The 21,188-nt window shown below is 36.7% G+C and overlaps 1 protein-coding gene across 5 annotated transcripts in view; it reads right to left on the reverse strand.

Annotated features, from left to right (window-relative positions):
* Positions 1–3,445: 3,445 nt before the first annotated feature.
* The window catches only part of cep295 (centrosomal protein 295), a 29,553-nt gene continuing 11,810 nt past the window's right edge, over positions 3,446–21,188 (reverse strand). For 2 of the 5 annotated variants that reach the window (XM_088639252.1, XM_088639251.1), the window contains exons 15-33: positions 20,846–21,047; positions 16,073–16,237; positions 15,221–15,409; positions 14,835–14,956; positions 14,286–14,427; positions 13,258–13,470; positions 12,762–12,934; positions 12,340–12,433; positions 11,860–11,951; positions 11,259–11,388; positions 10,909–11,054; positions 10,418–10,553; positions 9,554–10,164; positions 6,792–6,965; positions 6,342–6,447; positions 5,887–6,096; positions 5,494–5,590; positions 4,530–4,629; positions 3,446–3,637 (exon numbers count right to left, since the gene is read on the reverse strand). In XM_088639252.1, coding sequence (XP_088495378.1) covers positions 3,596–3,637; positions 4,530–4,629; positions 5,494–5,590; positions 5,887–6,096; positions 6,342–6,447; positions 6,792–6,965; positions 9,554–10,164; positions 10,418–10,553; positions 10,909–11,054; positions 11,259–11,388; positions 11,860–11,951; positions 12,340–12,433; positions 12,762–12,934; positions 13,258–13,470; positions 14,286–14,427; positions 14,835–14,956; positions 15,221–15,409; positions 16,073–16,237; positions 20,846–21,047 — 3,144 coding nt within the window. In that variant the 3' untranslated portion in view covers positions 3,446–3,595. The remainder of the gene's footprint in view (positions 3,638–4,529; positions 4,630–5,493; positions 5,591–5,886; positions 6,097–6,341; positions 6,448–6,791; positions 6,966–9,553; positions 10,165–10,417; positions 10,554–10,908; positions 11,055–11,258; positions 11,389–11,859; positions 11,952–12,339; positions 12,434–12,761; positions 12,935–13,257; positions 13,471–14,285; positions 14,428–14,834; positions 14,957–15,220; positions 15,410–16,072; positions 16,238–20,845; positions 21,048–21,188) is intronic. The other 3 variants (XM_088639256.1, XM_088639255.1, XM_088639253.1) reach the window with 3 other exon arrangements.

Raw genomic sequence — 21,188 nt, forward strand, 5'->3', positions numbered from 1 at the left:
ATTTGAATCTCCTGATCACTTTTTCGCAATCATTTTAAAGCACTTATTTCTAAATAATTTTACTGGAATAGATAGAAAGCACTTGCAAATCTTTGCAAAAACAAATCTAAATTTCTCTTTCATGTGAATTCTGGTGGGAATTGATGGATGGGGATAGCCTTTCAACAAGACACAACAACGTCTATTGAATCACTTTGACCATATTTAATTGGAGGATTAAATGTGCATTACACCTACATAATTAATATTGTTTTGCTGAATGTGCAGATAGTGTCATAAAGATGAACCATTTTTTGCATTAGTTTTTATTAGCCAGATGGGGTCAAGGCAATGCAAAGGTATAGTATCTGAATCACACCAATACCCATGTGGGTCTCTGTTGTGTTGTTTCTTTGTCCATTGCAGCAGCAGGTTTTAAAACCAAAAATACATGATTTTTGCAGGAAGATTTTGCTACAGATTATTTTCAGCCATCATTAACCTATATGCATTTTGTAATACTACCAAAGCTCCAGGTGGTATTTTTTGTCATGCTGTCTATTCGTTTTTCATGGGGTTGTACCTTCTAACAAACACTGCCTTTAATTTTTTTTTCCCCTCGTGCATTCAATTTAACCAGCAGCAGAAAAGGCAATTAAAATTCAGGAGGTCGACAATACTGCAGGAGATCACAAAATCCTTTCAATAAATCCAAGTCAATAGAACAATTGCAGAAATTGGTTCTCTATGTTGCATCTCAGAAGTTTTGTCAGAACAAATGCAATAAGAAATGAAGTTGGAGGTTGTGTGCACTAGCGTAAACAATTTTTAAAATAACTTGATTGCTTTCAACCTTAGTAGTGTCTCCATGTTAAGAGACTGAGATTGATGAATTCTGGAATTAATCAAAACAATGATGAGTGATGTCCTCTACACTTTCCATTGTTTTTCTTAAGTCTTTTTTTTTAAAGAAAAAGTAAACTGAAAAACCTAAAACAGTTGTAATATTACACTTTGTCCAACTAATGCTTGAATTGCCTCTATGATACAATAGTTCATGCTTGGGCGGAGCAGTGGCACTGTGGCTAAGGATCTGCGCCTGTGGCTGGAAAGTTGCTGGTTCAAATCAAGCGGCTGGCAGAGGAATCCTACTCCGGTGGGCCCGAGCAAGGCAGTTAACCCCAACTGCTCCAGGGGTGCTGTGTAAATGGCTGACCCTGTACTCTTACTCCAAGCTTCTCTTTCCCTGTCTGTGTGTCTCATGGAGAGCAAGCTAGGGTATGCAAAGATAAATTTCTAATATAAAGAAATTGTATATGGCTAATAAAGTGATCTTATCTTATGCTTCCTAACTCTATTTAACAGGAAGTTTCATTTGTAGATAACATATCTTTAAATAACAGAGACTGTTAAACTCATTCCCAGTAACAAAACCAAAATCAAAGTGTATAACAGAAATCCCAGATAAGATTCCCTTTAACACAAAGAGACTTAAGATGACACTTGTGCATTCAGAAAGCTTTACTTTGCATTGTGTGGTTATTTCTGTACTAATCTAGTTCACTTCATGGTAGATGAGATATTTATGCAAAATAAGTCACAGTATGGTACAAATACTGTCAGCAGTCCATTTAAATTTTAAAGCTAAAACTACAAAATAGTGCAAATAAATTACATTTTATTGCAAAAGTCACCCCCCATTTAACAAATGTATGTAAAACACAACTACAAGATTTGAATAATTTATATTAATTTAGCAAGTGATAACTTTTCAGCTGTTCTGCAATGTTAAGATCTAGGAGGATAGTGGTCAAGGTTATCTTGAAGTATTGAAAGATTCCAACATTCACATTGCTCGCAATGCATTTAAAATGAATTCCGGTTAAACAACTGCTATTTTCTGTTCTGCCTTTCTGATCAAAGGTTTCTTGACTCAGCTCCCAGACGAATGAAATATTTAATTATGCAGCTCATTCTTGCAAACACTGCAATGTATTTTGAAGTACAGAAGTTGAAGTCCATCCATCCAGTATCAGAAAGATGCTTATTCCTGGTAATATCTAGGAACCTGCAGCTTGTTTTGAAAGCATAGGTATGCAAGCTAATTCCAATAAATGAAGATAACTCCATTAAAAAAAAAAGAAAAAGTCAAGGTGAAGAACGTGATGTTCTCTGAAAGTTTGTTGGGTGAATTTTCTCACTTTTCAAGTGGACAAAAAAAAACTGAGGGTGAAACTGAACCAATATGGCTTTTGCTGCTTTTACAGCTTACTGTTAAGTGAACAAATTCCATAATTACCGATAGTTTCTCGCTTAAAAAAAACATTAAATATAGTTATCTTAATAAATAGCATAATACAATCCTATTTGTCTTAATTTAAATCCAGAAAACACAAGAGTATTTAAACCCCAGTTTAGGGTATTGCGTAAACCCTCTTGTGGCAGGAATTAAAATGACTAGACACCCCCTGAAGTGTGCAATGCAGTTTTGGCTCTTCAGAGGAGAAATTTAAGAACATCCCTCCATGTAGAAGTCGCTCAATCCCTTTAGTTTGTAAGGCAGCTATGCCAATTTGCTTTAGAACAAAAATGTTTAAAAGGATTGAGGTCTAGAGATTGTGATGGCCAGTCCAGAACATTAGATTTTGTGCACAGTTAACCATTACTTTGTCAATTTAAAATGTTTGGGATCACCTTCATGCTCAAGTGTCAATTTTCTGTCAAGTTTGAGCTTCTTGGCTATACGAATCAGGTGACAGGGCAAAATGTGTTGGTACAAAACTTTGAAGGGCCCAAAGCAGGGAAACGGGTAATGATTTGGAACCCCTGTATAATTGCACTTCCAAAAGAGAAACATATGGCATAAAGAATACAAGTGACACTTGTGTTTTCTGCAATTCAATTAATTTGACAAAAAGGCCTTTAAACTGTGCGATACTGCTAGGATTGCAGAATGTAAGGGAGACATTATCCAGCCTATATTTCATGACATGGAGGATACTGTACAATGACAACCTGGATACCCATTTATACAACCATTTCTTTACTTAATCAATTTGAGTGAAGTACCTTATTCAATGGTGAAACTGGTTTTCCAACCCACAGATCTCAAACTGGGAGTCCACTATCCCCCAAAATGCCAGGAGTCCTTTAATAATGCTTTACAACTATAGCAAATGTATTCTCAAAACAACCTTCCTGACATTACATAGTCTTTGAGTAAAAATAAGGTTTGCTCTTAAATCCCACATTTATTGCTACACCAAGAAAAAAAATTCCCAATCCTGGGATCTCAAAACATCTTGTTTTGGGAAAGCAGTTCACATACAAGTCAGGAGTTGAAACATTAACAACTGCTCATGTTATTCTTGTGTACGAAATTACTGCAAATGTGCCTTGTACTGTGTGTATGTCTCTGAAATGGACATTGTAAAATGTTCTTAAATTTGAAAGAGCAGCCACACAGTGTTTGTAAGGCACTTTAATCAGAGAAACATTTTACAAATACAGTTAATCTAATTACTGTTAGTCACATTTAAATTAGAAATACATAATGGTCTAATTCACAAAATTCAAATAAGTTACAAGACAAACACTAAAAATAGAAATTAAATACTCAGTGTTGGGTTCGCTTTTCTCTCAATTTCTGCAGAGTTTTCTGTGGAGAAAGGTATGATGTTAAATTTTACCCAACATTCATGAACAATTACAAGTTTAGGAAAGTTATGTAAATGTAAATGAAGATCTTAAAACATTTACCATAAGCAAAAACAGCATTCACTTTGAATCACTATACTACAAGATTGACTAAATTCAGTGTCTGAAGCAACTTTGAATACCATACAGCTAAAAGAACAACAAATTCAATACATTGCCATAACAGCTAGTTATAGAATTTGGTAGAAGAAAAAGCAAGCAGATTTATCTACAAGGTCTGAAGTAAAACCTCACAATGACATTAAGGAACCAAAAAAAGGTTCCTAGATAATTTGTTCATACTCCACCCCCCACCCCCCAGAGAGCTTTAAAGCAAAATACATTTTTTCCTCTGCACAATGATCAGAGTTACAGTGGTAACTGATAAAGTTTGTTCTCGTCTCTAAAATTCAATTGTTAAATCTTTATTGAACTGTCATGTTTGGAACCACTACTGCTGGTCAGTCTGAAGCAGAAGTTAAGAAATAGTACATCCATTCCTAATCAAAAACTTCAATCCCACTTTCTAAAGCAAACTGTCTGACATGCTCCACCCTCTATTAGGCCAGAGGGCAGCAAGATGTATGAAGTGGGGGATACCAAAGGATAACAGTTCATTTGACCACATTTTAAAAGTTAACATCACAGCAGAGCAATGCAAGGCAGCTCCCTTAAAATAGGCCCAATGTACATTGTTGTTACATACTGTAAATAAGCCTTTCTTTAGTTAAACACAAAAAAGGAAAAATGTAATTTTTCATACATTGCGTGAATGGACTGTGGTGGTACTGTACACCCTTAGGATTTAACAGCTGACGGCAATAGCATAGAATGCTCCACCTCTAAATACCTACCTGCTGAAACTGTTTCGCCTTTTCCCGATTTTGTGCATAGGCTTCTTGTCTCATCTTAATTTCCTTCTGCTGCTTCACCTCTTCAAGTTGGTTATATAACCTATAAAGACATCAGACCAGTTATTTTTCTCCACAGCAGTAGTTAAATTTCACAGATCACCGCTCTCTTGACAACACTTTTATTTGAACTGCCAGTATGGAGTCACAAACATTTAAAACACTTCATCTACAGCCCTGTTTGATCTAACCTATTACAAAGAAAGGTTTTTATCAGATTCGGAAACATCATGTACTTCAAATCAGGAAAACAGGAGTGGAAGTTTTGGATTTAAAATTCAGAACGGAGGCAGACATGGATTATTTGTAGATGCAACTTAAATGGCAGTCTGTACAAAAGAGAATTGACAAATGTTCAACTTAACTTGTTCTTACACCCTCTTCTGACTCTTGAAGCAAATATGGGCTCATTAATTAATTTTCAAGGGGAAAAACAGCAAGAGGATGCTTTAATAAATGCCACAGCTACAGAGTGCTAGTCCCACAACAGCTCTTGTAAACATGAATGGCAGTTTTGAGGGCACAGCCAAATTGCCCTGCTTGGTTTATGGTTTAAAACCAATGCATTCAGGCAGATATTCTCTCATAAATTAAACTTTTAAACCAATTTATACAAACTACAGCAGCCCAAGACACTCACTTAATTTTATTAAAATACAGAATTAGGTTTGAGTGGCTAGATAGTACACAAAACATTTGCACATGCCTGTGGCTGTACACAGAACCAAAATTATGAATGTCGGTAATAGTCCAGCTTTTGACCAGCAAAACTAAGTAGGAACTATGGAAGTACCCCTATTAGCCATTGTAAATTGAGAAATTATGAATGAAAGAGACCATAACAGAGGTTAGAGATTACCTAGTAAGTCGCTGTGGAAATCGTCAAAAGTGTACAGGATCTACCCACCTCTCTGTTCTTTGGTACATCGCCATTTCGGAGAACTTTCTCTGTTCAGGAGTGCAGACCTTCACTTCACCCACCCTCTTTAATTCGCACATGCCTGCTGACATCACGTCAAAAACAAGCAGGACAGAAAATATGAAGAAAAAAAAACAATAAATGATAACATAAATTTGGTCAATATGTGAGCCAAGAGCCAAAAATCAAGCCGAGTTTAGTTCCCAAATAACATTATCATCTTGAAAAATGTGTGACTTTTAAAGAGCCTGGTTTTAGGAAATCACACTTTTTTTACAATCTAGAAAAAATAATACGTAAATAGAATTAGTGGTGTGAAAGTAACTTTGGAGTCTGGTTGTAGAAATACAAAATGGAACAAAAAGCACAGAAGTTGCATACCAGAGGGTAAAGTTTGTGCTTTGCAGTTCATTTTCTGGCTCTGTGCAAGAGATTCAAGAGGTTTTACAGTCAGCATCATTCTTGATTGGAGTCTCCTAGTTTTAATCTCTTGTACCCTTTCAGCAGACTTCTCAATTAAATTCTTCTTTTTCTGAAGGAAGAGCTCCTGTAAACTACCAGATGAGGAATGCAACTCCAGGAACATCACTGCTTCAAAGATGCATATAGGGGGGGAAAAAAAAGTCAAATTTAATGACAAGAGAAAAATTAACTGTAGAAGCTTCAGCTGTGGTTCTTAAATATATTCACTTCACTATCCAGTGACTTTTGGAGGACACTATGAAGTCTAAACTGGAATTTTTATTTTACACTTGAATCACTTTTCCTAAAAACCATGACTGAATTACAGAGCCTAAGTATTTTATTTGTAAAAAAATGTATACTAAAAATACCACCTTCACAAGACGATGAATCATCTCTAGAGCCCCTTAATCCTTCAGAAGTATTAAACATTGCAGGTAGAGAACCATTCCCATCCACTGAAGACTTAGATGTGCAGCTCTGAAAAATAAGATTTAAACCTGAAATAGAGCAGTCAAATACAGAAAAAAAAACCCATCTGCTTTTCTTTGCGATTAATTTTCCCCTAGCCTTAATTTGAAATTAAAAGCACAATGATTCAATATTTACACTATGACTCAATTTCCTTATACCTAGCTGCCCTAAAAACTAAACATCTCTTAATACGAACAAAAAACATCTTGAAATGCTATTAAAGGAAGTATTCTACTTAATGTTTTAAGTCTATGATATAGCTAGTGGTAGGTAAAATGAATTAAAAAAGGCTCATAACAAAAGAACCTGCAGCTCTGCAGAAGACACTTTCATAGAGAATCAATACTCACCTTGGTGATATTTTCCAATTCAGGGCTCTTGCTCAAATAAGGCTTTTCACTTTTGTCCCCTGTGGTTTCCTCCATATTATTACTGGTTAGCTCCTCTTCTTGCAGAGTTGTTTCATTTAGACTCATTAGAGTCAGTTCAGGTTCCTCCATGATTCCTCTCCCAAAGTCTGTCTCCTGAATGACAAAGTGTAAAAAACAATATCAATGGAGGAATCAATAATGTGCGACAGTGAATTAAACTAGGATGCTTCAGTAAGCAAATACTATCTGCAGACGATTCCTAGTGCAGTGGTAAGAGACACGGGATTCAGGTTTTTAATGTGACGGAACTGCTATCAAATACAGGGGGATTCCCTGATGAGTCTCCTCCAACAGGCAAATGAACGTAAATGTTTTAAAATGCAGTAGTGGTGTAAAAAGTGCTGTGGGCTTAGTGTTATCATTTAACAGGATACATTTTATTTAAAATAAAGTAGTGATATAAAAACTGCATTAGAGTTCAATTAACCTTTCATATTTAAAGAGCCAACATTTCTTCCCACTGCTAGTGGGATTATGTTTATATAAATGCAGTGTCCCATCGGACATGGAACATTTAATTCAGGTTCACTACAAAAGTCACACACAAAAACTGAATTAGATAAAAGCTCAGCTAATAACATTTATGCAAGAAAACCTCTTTTCAACCTCAACAATATATAGTACTTCACAATCAAGATGAAACGTTGGAGCTTCTCAACGTTAAATCTCCATGCTGTGCTACCAAGTGTGTAACCAAGGAGGCACTGAGTATTACTTAACGTGTCAATTACTATACATGTCCCCCAGAAACCTGAAACACTCACAATAAGACAGTACCAGTACAGGCTCTTACTTAAGGAAAAAATAATGGTATACCATTACATGCCTTCAAAATTTGGTATAAACAGCTGAAGAACAAAGATCTTACCTACAATTCAACCACTATAAAACTCACATTCAATAGAGTCAGGTGATAATGATACAGATATCACAAAGTCAACTGCAGTATTATTGTATAAATCCTAATAACACTATCCATTTTATAATTGAGACAATATAGAGCAAATGCTGAAAAATGTTTTTTCTATAGATGGTTGTGTTTTTCAAGCGTTTGTACTCTGAAGCAGGTATTGTCGGCTGAAATGCTAGAACTTTTCTGCACATGCATAAGAACCAATATGGTCATCTCTTTCTATGAGTATCATGATAAAAGTGCAAGTGGCACAGTGGTGCAGTAGTTTGCATTGCTGCCTTGTAGCACTTCAGTTCTGGACTTGGGCTGCCATCTGTGTGGAGTTTGTATGTCCTCCCCATGTTTTCATGTGGGTTTCCTCCCACAGTCCAAAGACATACTGGTGGATGGTCAATAGCCTCCTGGGAAAATTGGCCCTGGTGTGACCCTGGCCCTGGGTGGCATCCCATCCAGGGTAAATTCTGCCTTGCCCCCATTACTTGCCAAGAAATGCTCTGGTTCCCCTGTGACCCTAATTTCCATGAAGCAGTTAGAAAATGGATGAATGGATGATAAAAGTACTTTTATCCTCCGTGACAGGCTGCATACGTGGTACAAGTATGTTAAGTATTAAACACGCAAAACCATTTACAAGAATAAACCAACTTTGAACAGTACAATGGAAAATGGAATTTTCCCCCACAGTGTTAAATGATTTTGACTGCAATGGAAAAAAAACAGCTCAAACTGAATGGCCAAAGCTGGTAAATGCATCATTATTGTCAAGTAACATTAATGGTCTCCACAATGACTTATGCATCTAATTAAATTAGACGACAATTTTTCTTAATGAACTAAAATTAATTTCACTTGTCACCAGCACGGTTATGGCTGTTAATTACTGACAAGAACTCGCTAAACCTAAAAAACATGAAAATTTACAACAGCAGAGAATCAAACAATTTGTCAAAATCATGAATGTGCAGATATGAATTCCCAAAGGACAAACTTCAGTCGCACATTTATTCCACACACAAAAAAACTGTAACAAAGTAGCATTTGCTTGAAACTTTTCAGTCATGTAATGTAAGGCACTTTCTAAAGGCCTAGTAAAACAAGGCAGTCTGTAAGTCACTTTTGCCCACTGCAACTGTATCTTGTACAGATTTCTCTGTGAGACACCACTAGAGCTAGTCGAGGCTCTAGCAACAACTGATTTGTTAGAGCAGATAGATTCCAATCACCACACAGATGCATTACATGACTCCACTTAGGATTCTGTGAGGAAGACCACAGCTATATGGACTCTAGAGAAGTTATAATGATAAAGGTTTTATGAAAGGTTAGCGGTAAGTCAAATGCTTTCTGATTTTATAGTGAATTTTAGCAGCAGTAATCAATATAACTATTACATAAACTCTCACCAGAGAACGATCACACATACCAATTTATATACCTGCCTACTTTATTAATATCATTGCGAAGATGGAAAAGGAAACTGCTTTTCCTCTGGCACTTTTAAGTGTTCACATGTAGTTCTCAAAGTGATTAACTGTAGTTCAAACTAGCAGCAGTTTATATGAATCAGATTGTTGCATGGTGTAATAAGTGAAAATCTGTGACAATCCCATGAATATATTACTACAATTTCTGTTGCCACTGTTTTGAATCATGTGAATAGCAGAGCACATTCAGACTACTGTAAAAGTTATCAACCATCTCTTCAGAAATGGTCTCAACAGATGAGACTTATTCTCACAGGGTATACTCTCCTAATGTACCATCTTACCCAGAAAGGAAGGCTAAAGTTTGTACAGCCTTTGCCCATTGATGTTATAGGTCGGTGATCCAAATGCTCCATTTTCAGCGCATCTTGATGGTCATCATATACTAGCCCTGAGTTTGCAGACTGTCTCTCTTTAGAGGATTCCTCCACTGTGGTCTTATTGTCCATTACTTTCTTTGGAGAGTGTTGTGTGTCATTGAGAGACAGGTGGCACATGCTGTATTCTAAAACATCAGTCTCTGCAGTAACAGGAGGCTCTGTCAAGACTGGATCCATCATAGTCTCTGTAGTTGAAAGTTGGTAGAATGATTCTTGCAACTCCAGCTGATTTTGTGCAGTTTCTAAACTTTCCTGCCTGAAGCATTCCAGCGATTCCTCAGAAATCCTTGAGAAGTCAGTGTCTTGCTGCAATGTGAGCTCAGAAGTGAGCTCATTTTCACCTGTACCTTCTTTTGCATGGGATTGGCTCACATCTGAAAAATGGCCCTGGCTTTCGTGCAAGCCTCGCTCTGAGAATCTCATTTCCGTTTCATGAAAGGCGACAGAGTTCTCGGCGTTCTCGTTTAAGGAAACTTCTGGATGAAGAGGATGGAAGGACTCTGAAGTTTGGTCCACTAAAATAAATGAAGCACATTAATAGTTCATGCAAATTACATGCAAGCGTATTTTCTAAACGATTATACAGGATAAGCATAGTCTACAATTACATATAAACAAAGATTTTCAGTGTACGTTACCTTATAACAATAGACATCTTTCAGTGATCTTACTCAACCGCATGGAAACATGCACTGTGCAGCAAAACTGTATATAAACCCAACCCAATCAAACCTTACACCAAAAATAGAAAGTCTTATTTAAAAGTACCAAAAATACTTTGCTCTTGAGAGGCTGTCACCATTGAGGAGTCTCTTAAATCATGAGGGACCTCCTGGAATGATTCCTGGATGTGCTGCTCTGGAGCCAGGTTCATTGAAGAGTCCAGCGCACACTTGCCCAAACCCTAAACATAACAGAACATTGCTAAATCATGCTAAAAAATACTAATTCATGTTTTACACCAATTATACTTTACCCTACTTTGGATTTTTTAATTATAGCTTTACCTCACTTTCATTTTTTGTCTAAAGAGGTCCTCAGAAATCAGCACATTGTGTGTACTACCATGTAACTATGTATATTAATTCAATTATGACAGTTTATGAAGAATGCTTCATACATACCTGATGAGACCCATTTATTCAAAAAAGCCTGAAGGTATTAGATATGCTTTTCACTGGCATCATAAATTAGCTAAAATGTCAATATTCTAATGTATATATGTAACATTCTGTACTAAACCATGAACCATGGCATACCAGAGAAGGTTCAGCTCTGGGCGTCTCAGCGAGTTTTTCCTGTGGTCCACATAAAGAGCTTGAAGCCTCGGATCCTGGTTGAGCCTGGTGCTGCTGGCTTGAGGTTGTAGGAGACAGCCATGGCAAGAGACAAACGGCTACATCGCCTAATGAAGAAAATCACTACAGTTCATCATGGGGGTGGAAATAGTGACACATTTCATGGCCACAAATTCTAAAAACGTATAAATGTAAAATGTGTTGACAAAAAGATTGTACAATCACAATCAACATCTTTGCTTGATTTATAAATGTTATAAAATCACTATATTATATTCTAAAAGACTTTTGTTCACAATAGACCTCATTGCCTGAAATTTCATTTTCTAGGGCAGTTGTTGCTGAAACACAATTCACAAACTGACCTTCATTCACGGACTCTGAGGAACGGTGATCAGCAAGGCTATCTGTCAAGTCTCCATGATCTGTGTAGTTTGGCTCCTGTGAAGAGCAGTAAGTACAGAAAATATTGGCTTATAATGAAATGCAAGGTTAAGTGAAGCATAAGCATTTCAAGATTCTTACAGGAAGTAATTAATCGAACATAATTACCTCCATTTAGGTAATTACAACAGATTCAGAATGCATAAGACTCTCAGAACAGCAAGGACTAAATGCACCAAAACTGCCCCATCTTTAACTGAGCAATTTCTTAACTGAGCAGGATAAAATACACAAAGAAAGAAAAACAATGTGATCAGAGTTTTCCCAAAGTGTAAGTTAATCCTAAAAATGCTAAAAAGAGAAAACCAGCAAGGGAATTTTACAGAGAACTTCCTACATCATGAAAGGTAGGAGTGGTTTATGGATCAAACAGGGAACTTTATTAAAACCAATTTCTAAAATGCACATCACTGGAATATTTTTGTAGTAAAGTTCACCTCGGGAGATTAAAATTAAAAGTACATGTACCTTAGTGTGCTGTATCTCTATCACTCTTTCCGATTGCTGTGATGAGGAAGATGTGTCAAAGTAAAGTTTAGGCTCCAGAGGAAGAAAAAGACCTGTCAGAAAAAAGGGTACATAAAGTTCTATTTTTTGAAGAGAATCTGAAGTTAATACACTCAGTCCTCAGCAAGGCAGGGCTATACCTTATACATACCATTCACTGGGAACAAAAACACACAATTTAGAGACGGCAATTATCTTAACCAACTTGTCTTTGGGAAAATTGAAAGTACTTTCAGAAAAAATTTGTATAGTGTAGGCATCCATACGCGAGTTATAATATGAATTCTGTCTGTGTTTTAAGTCTTTTCCATGACTTGGAAACAACCCAAAATGTAAGCTAGGCATTTTGAGTTGTCCATCAGAATGTGGAAAGGATACTAAATGTAAATGGAAAACATTAAGAGCCGACAAACTCTTAAATGCAGCTATATATACACTTACCAGGAGCTTTTTCTGTAACGCTAGTGCTTGGTTTAGAGAGGTCCTTTCCAAAATCAGCACTGTCTCTACTGCTTTGATCATAATTATCTACATCCTGGATTAAACAGAATAGAAGACAAACACTGATCAACTCTCTTCCTCTTAAATTTCATCAGAACTATTTCTCAAATCTTGGACAACAGAACAGTTTCTGCAAAGCAAAAATTACATGCTATCACTACATAACACCTTATCACTGGTCAATGTACATTAACAGCAATACCTCTTCAGATTTTAAATGAGGATATGGGTTAGTGACAAAATATACCCCATTGGTCATCAGCAAACCACAAATTTCTTGTCAATTTTCTGCTTGCAGCTATTTCTTACAAAAGGACTCCCACATGCTTCACGTCCTAGTACTATAGGAAACAAATGTGTACCTTAAAGTTATCCTTTGTTTTCTGTGCCACAGATATTTCTGTAGACAAACGTGAAACTTCAAGGTCCGTTCTTGCACTCGGAGGCTGGAAAGGATGGTTATCATGCTTTAACTCCAGGGATGTATGACAATTAGATTCCCCCAATTCTGTTATATCCAACCCAGCTGAAGGTGCTAAAAATAGACATCAGGATTAATGCGTTACTGTCATGACATCATCCAAGTGGAACCCAGAAGAATCTCTATGCATCCTGCGTTTTCAGTGAACTTCCATACCAACTGCTAAATTAATTCCTTTCTAAAAAGGAATTAGAAACCTTAATCAATAGCAAAAGTATTGAAAGGTGCATCTTTCAGTGATCCATAATACTGGTTATAAAGAAAAATGTACATATTGATTTTTCAAAAAAATGTTGAATGCAGAATACCTAATATTAAATAATCTCTTTTCATTACCTTACTCTTTAGAGCTCTCACATATCACAAATAAAACATACCATAAAAATTCCCAACAGCATCCAAAGAGTGATTCAGTTCCTTAGTGTATTTGTAGATTATCTGTTGAATGCTGTTGCCATTAATAGACTCTGAAGAGGGTGATAAATGTTTTAGGACTTCACTGGTGTTAGGTTTAGAAGAGGCAAGAAATGTATTTGGAGAGCCTTCAGAGAATTTAGCTCTTGTATAATCTGTTGGTTGCGTGAAAGCATCTGTAACAGATAAAGCACAAGGAGTGACAAACACATGAATATGGAGTACTACTGTATATTGTCACACAACATCCCTTGTTACACTACCTTTGGCTGTTTCCATTAACCAGTTAAAATCATTAAAAATCTGCCAATTACAAAACAGTCAGCAGTTGAGTTGTGCAGCGCACCTGTTTTGGCACATCAGTCCCCAAAGAACAGTTTACAGGCGATATGGATCATTAATCCCAGAGCCCATTTAACCTGCATTTCAGTCCTTCAGTTTACAGACAAATGTGCAAGCATGGATATATTTTCAGTAGCCGTTGGATGAGACTATCCTAACTGTTTTTTTCACAGAATTGAGACTGTTACACAGTTCATCTCAGCCACATTACTGAATATAAACAATGATTAAATACATTTTGCTAAAGCAGGATCTATTAGATGCAATGTTTATTGCCTATTAAAGGGGGGGAAATTTCCCCATAAAAAATAGATCAGACAATGCTCATATTTTCAACTGAATGCAGAACATACATTTTTTCTTTCTATGGCTACAATTTTTTTACCCATGCTTACTCATGTTAAGCAAATTAAATATCCCAAGTACCATGAAGCAATTGCAGAAGATCTGTACATGATATGCAAGAGCTAGAGGATTATAGGGGAAAAGGCTGAAGTCTTCACTTAGTATGACTGATCAAAACTGTATACTTAATTATTCTTCCCTAAAACAAAGATTAATGTTCTTAATAATAACCCCTTAATACGACTAGCAAACTAAGTCCACAGTAAGATGACTTCAATGAATTTTAAAAACGGACTCAACTAACCAGTTCCTGTAAAGTTTAGGTCTGCTTCACTGGTTGAAAAGCTTCCCGTTGAAATTGTAGTGGAAGACAAACAATCCGTGTCTAATGGTTTTCGGTCTGATGGCATGGAAAATAGATCCACCGACGAAGGAGAAACCATGATCTGCAGTGACAAAAGTATAAAATCAAACGAAAAATGTTGCTTGGAGCGATTTTACAATGAAAAAAAGGTAGTGATTTCAAATAAAACAAAATACTGAGCTCAGTTCAAGTGTAGAGATCTTCATGAAATACAATTTTTTTGTACTTCAGACAAATTTATTTACATCATAGCTCAAAATAAAGACGCAGTCAACAATCATTCACACATCCACTCTCTCATACACTCACACACACAAAGGCAAACACACCAGACAGACAAAAAAAGATTGCTTCTCTGACAATCATGAATCTTGTAGAGAAAAATCTACAAGTGTTCAGATTTGGCTAACTTTCATCATTGATCCACAATTTAAAGTAGATCTCAGAGGAAGGAGTTTCATAAATGCAGACAGAATGTTTATGGCTTACCTCACTTCTTGGTTTAAACCTTGGAATAACTGGACCAGGATAACTCAGTACACCTCTTCCAATATCGGATGAATAGTTAGGCAATTCCATTTGTGCAGCAGGTGATGAAAAAGCAGGAACAGCTGCAAAAGAAATTTAAGCTAACAATTTCTGTAACGGAAGGAAAGAATAAACACATCTAAAACTTTGCCTTAAATACTTTAATCCGAATAAAAACCAATATTAATCCCCCACAGAAGAAAGGACAAAAGTGTTGGTTAATTTAATGTTTTTTTTCTCTTTTCACAAACTGGTAGAAACTGGCATTCCTATCCTTGCATACAAGGGATGCCTCACTACCTTTTGGGTGACACAGTACTGCATTCTGAAAAGCAAGGTTTTCTTACCAGGCTGTGAGGAAGAACTTGCCTCCAGCAGCAGTCTCTCTCTCCAGGACAGCTTACTGGAAGAGCCTGATTCAGCAGCACTGGAAAGCTGCCTGGTGCTACTCTGAGACGAACCAGAGTACTCAGTTTGGAAAGAGACCACCTCCACTGGGCATTCAGTGACACTAGAATCTTCTCCCACGTCCTCTTCTGGGAACAAAATAAACATATTGAACAAAGCATTCCTAAAACAGTTTATACAACTCTAACATAAGTCTTTACATTCTAGGTTTTAGCATCTATAACTTTACATGGTATAAATGAATGCGAGCATCTTGTGTGGACACTATCAGCATCAATCACTACAAGGCATCTACACTTCATACAGGTTATCATAGAACTCAGAGGTGTGCAACTCCGACACACTTACACTACCATCATTACACATGGATGTCCTGGGCATGCCCATTGTGGCGATGTTTCAGAAGATCAATAATGACTTTGTGACAATTAAGTGGTTTCTGACAACACGATGGAACATCCCAGCCAGAAGCATACCAAGCACTTGACTATGCTCATAACTGGCAAGTGTGGCATTATTGTGGATGGGACAGACTTTCTATGAATTTGTTTGAAGTGCCTTTCTAAATACTATAGTGACAGCATTTGTTCCAATAAAGTGGGTCTTGCTATTCCCAGTTCAATTCAAAGAATCTGTCATGCTTGAAAATTTCAAAGTGACAATCATAAAAGTTTATCAACCAGTTATCTATTTTTCTTGCAGTTTCTACTGTGGGGTGGTATACAGAACTTCTATAATGCCATTCATGTTCATACGCTGGATATGAAATTAGTATTCCAAAACTGCATCACCTATGGGAAGGCTGTCGCTTATTGGAGTCTCGACCTCCTGAATTGCACTAAGCTCATGCTGTTCAATCATTTCCAAAATTCCAAGTCTAGGTTTGGCCAGAGGTGGTTTCTGTGGTCTGTTTAGTTGGCTGTTTCGGCTTTGGTACTCATTTTGAAATGAGGAACCTGTAAAAAAAAGCAACAAGAGGTACTTAACAAGTTGTACTAAACAACTACATGGCTGTATGCCATGTAGCACAACAGCTTAGTTACTAAGAATTACGTAATTGAAAAATAGATTGAATTCACAAAACAGTAGGAATAAAATGTTAACCTATATTGGACCTTATACCTTGTTTGTTGGAAATAAAGTAAGTATAATGATTACATTGGAAAAAAATATATACGCTGTTGAAGGGATGAATGAAACCTCAGTCAGAATATTAGCATTATAGAGTGTTAGATAAGTACATTTCAGGTACATGCTTCCATTTATTTCCATTATACAGCAACAATCAAATGCACAAATTAGAAATTCAATGTGTACCACATCTCACCATGATGAATTTAAAAACAACCCATGCTGATCTCCAAAATTAACATTTGTCTTGTATAATAAACTCATGTGCTGAATAGCAATAAAAAAAGCACAACTGACTGAACTCATTATAGAAGCCAAACTCCAAGTGAAACCATTCTCTTTCTAAATGAAGTAGAAATGAGAATAATCTCATTAAGGGCACAAGACTTGCATTAGAAACAGAGACAATTACAGGAAAAAGTGCAAACGCTGCCTTTCAGTAAGACAATTATCATAGCAAGATAAATTAAGTCAACTGGTAAGAAACTATTGCAGACTTGCTGAAATTTTAGATAGCTGAAGCACATTTCACTAACTACATGGTAAATTTAACATCTTTAATACAGATGAACTATGCATAAAACTAGATAACTTGCAATTGGGATGGTCTATTTAATGACCTTGTTAAAGCTTTTAAATGAGACTTTTAAATGTACAAATCAGAATTTTCATGAATAATTGACCTTTGTGGTTTCACTCTCAACACTGATATCTGTATACGGGAAATACACCTGCATATTATTTAGCTATTGCACACATTATCAAACCAGTATTATTACATAGCAACCACTCTGCAGGCTGATCTACCCAAAAAAACTTACATTTGTTAAATCTGATTCTCCTGCCTTCCTGGATCAAACCAATCAAATATCAAAAAGCTGTTCTTCATTTTTTTTTCTATTTGATCTGAAGTAGGCAACTTTTCACCTAAGTAGTTATCCAAAAACCATTTATCACTGATCTTAATTTTACTTCAATTTATAAAATCAGAGCAAATCTTAAATCTTAACTAGACAATACTGTGATGCTGCCACTACACTTCATTGAATACATTTTAAAATGACTCCTCCCATAATATCTTTATAAGCAAGTAACACTGCACCGGTCTACAGAAAATCAGTTTACTAGAATGGAGGATGAGTGTCAGAATAACTGTTTGCCAGTACCCTCCAAACACAACAGGACATATTCCATTATGAAAAGTTACAAATTAAATGTTTAACATGCTTAAATTCAAATAAAACAAGCTTAAACACCAAGACTGTCATAGAACCGTCTTGTAAAACTATACCAGATATCAGTCTGCTTCCATTTTTCATGTTACTTTGAACGCAGCTTTCGTAGCTTAAAGTGGGTGATTAACACAGGATCGGTTTAGCAGGATAGCTAAGCAGAAAGACAAGCTACCAATTAGATACTGAGAATAATAAATATAAAGCCCCACCAAGAGTTACCAAAGGAAAACCACGATGGATTATAGGTACAAACTTTAAAATACCTTGACTCAAACCTGGCAACACAGCAGCCCCAAACCTGCCTTAATGCAGTTCCACTACTGAGGAATCCAAACTGGATAGAGACTGCGCCAATACAAGTTATCACGCGAGTGCCCAAACTATCACGTAATTATGTATTTAGAGGTCTACTCTGTTCTGGAAATCTGCTGATACTTAGTAGGAAAAGCAGGAACCCAGAAGCATACTATAGGGCACAAGCCAAACAACATACCAGTATATTACAAGTCAGATATGCACATGCCAGGACAAATTAGAAACCTTAAATAGCCCTGCCATATCCATCTTTGAGAAATCAGAGGAAAACAAGCCCCTGATCCAAAACCTGTAAGACTGCAGCACTAGCATCATAACCACTGTGGTGCCTGCCCTTTAGACATTCAAATGAACATTTTTATAAAATGCCTTTAATTTGTTAATAAAAACTACTGCATAGAGATGTACATTTAAAAATGGACAGATTTGATTTAGATAAATTCAACGTTAGTCAAGATATAACACAACACCCATTTAGACAATTTTCAAAATCTGACAAATGCAACATTTTTACTACATGCAAAGACCCCCACAGTATGTGGGCAATGTACATGTTTAAGTGGCTCAGGTAATTAATTGTGCCATTATTTTGATAGGTCAGTTTCTTTCCATTCACATAAAAGATGCACAGATACCCTCAACGGGACACTTTTCTGCAGCTACTATTACAGATACCCCCTCTATGCTACAGTCACTTCTAAATTATATTTGTGTCAAAAGTGAACACATTTTAACCTACAGTTATCAGACTTAATAGAGGTTTATTGATTCAAAAGCTTCGACAGACTGAAAACCAACAACTATGAAAAATCTAATAAAAAAAAAGGAATTTTATGTCCAGGAGTTGTTACTTTAACGAGTTGGCTTAAAAAGATGGCACGTCAGGGGTTTAGCTGCAATATGATCTTTTGCAACAGATTTACTGTTCCAATAATCCTAGCCATGTTAAGCACATCCCAGTAATTGTCAGCCTGCCTTTAGGCAGAACATCATTATAGAGAAGTAGAAGGGTTAACCACAAGGATATTGCGTAAAGCAGTCTCGAGCCCAAGTATAAATCAGCAGTAGACTGGTTTCAGAGCATTTGTCAACGAAGTGTTGATTCCAGGCTTATTAAGAATCAAAACCTGTCAACACCACTTTCTCAGACTTTCCTGCAGCCAGATGGGTACACCAACCTGCTTGTAGGATGCTAAGGGCAACTAGTAACCATGGTAACTGAAAAAGGCATGCCACAGACTAAGAACTGCAGCAGTGTTTAAATCTCAGAAACACTTATTACATAAATTCACAAACCAATATCTGAGGTGTATGTCACTTTATACACTGTATTGTCTTTTACAATACCTAGGCACATTTAGAGCTCCAGGGTGAGCCCCTAATTCACAGCTCTCTTAATACTTCTTTCTGCTGCAGTACTATAACAAAATTAGCATGTAACCCCCATAGCAGTAAAGCTAATGAAGTCTGCTTTTATAACTATTTCATTTACCTCTGAAATCTGTGGATTCTCATACCCTTACTCTATTTCTAAAATTAGAATAGCCAACCCACCCAGGCAAGAATCATAAACGGTGTATTTCACCTCTCTCCACACAAGTGCAGGCAGGCTCCTCTGAACCTCTCCACTTCCAGCCACCCATCTTTTAAAAGGGGAACTGCAGTCCCAATTTATAGTAAGCAAATCTCAGTAACAAGATGCATTCACAGTACGGAAAAATGAATTACAAAATTTGAATTAAGCACAAAAACGTTCTGTGTGGTCACCATATTTGGCAACCGCTGGTCTCGCCACGGGCGAGAGTTTGCGTGAAATCCGATATGAAGCTGCCCTTCATGCTCACTAGTCACTGTAATGACTAATGTAATGTAGGAGCAAACAATCAGTTCTTACATGATCTGCATGGAGTTAAGTTGTATTTGTCTGCAAAACAGTGCTTTGAAGTCAAAGAGCAATATTTCTATTAGCTTAAAAAATGTATTCACAAGTCTATTTATTTACTATGCAATAATGCTGCTTCACATCACCAGATATTATGTGGTCTTGTTCCAAATCTCAGAATTTGGTGCTGTGCATACCTGGAAATGATGTCTATTTTGTGATGTAAAATAGAGGTTTTACAAATTACTGCACAGTTTAATTTTATGGTGGTTTGAAATGCACTCATCAATGCCTATTCTTTCTAACCCCGAAATACAAAAATATAATTGGCACCCAGGAGGTTCAGCAATTACAGGGGGAGAGGAGTGTCCCCGACAGCACCACAAGCTTGCGAGTGCTTGGAATGTCGCATTGCTAAAGGATCCAAAGGAGCTCTGGCCAACACATCCCAACCTACCCTATGTGGGTTACAGTTGGTTAATGCCATGACACAGACTCAAACTCACAACACCTAGATAAGTAAGCTCAACCCATGTTTGGGCAAGCATACTTATCCGGTGAGCCACTCAGAAGTCCAATTATAGGGATATTTGAAAGCGAAAGTAACAATGGTACCTGTAAAGTGAAATATAATAAAACGCTGAGAATAAAATTGCCTATATTTTGGCAATGACATGTGAAACCTTCACATTCTGAACGCCCTCCCCACAAGTAAGTTGAGTGGCGATTTGAAATGTTTCAAACAATAGAACAGTATGTTTAGAGATCAGACATCTATTATTATAAAGATGATAGGTGTGGAATAAAATGTGGCACTACAGGTAGTCGAAGCACACATGCAGTTAGATCTTGATTGTAATTACTGGAAGAGCACTACTACATTATTTCTGCCATGTACTTATGTGGAAACAGCACTATGGCTTTCTGATTTTCAGATGAACTTGAAAGATGGAGCAGACTGTAAACGGAAAGTTAAAAGGGAGAGGTATTTGTTAACCTACCACTTGGCACAAATGTCTGATGGTTGAGAGAAAATGTATTGGGATTTGCTTGTGAAGACAAATTAAACTTCAGTTCCACACTCCGAGACTGCACAGGAGCACTATCAGATTCCTTTACAGCTTTCGGCACTGAAGACATTAGATGGAACTGTTCTGCTTTATTGATCTTTGAGACAGATGTCTCCTGCCTGGGCTGTGCAGACTGAAACAAGACAGAGGTTAATAAAGGTTTAGTGCACGCCAGTATTTTCAGCTCATACATAGATATTTGTAATTATCTCCATTGCTCAATATTTATTATTGAGTTACTACAAATCATTTTCTAACCTTATTTGAAAATAGT

The sequence above is a fragment of the Lepisosteus platostomus genome, chromosome 7, assembly GCF_059453375.1.
Source record: "Lepisosteus platostomus isolate fLepPlt1 chromosome 7, fLepPlt1.hap1, whole genome shotgun sequence".
Lineage (NCBI taxonomy): Eukaryota > Metazoa > Chordata > Actinopteri > Semionotiformes > Lepisosteidae > Lepisosteus > Lepisosteus platostomus.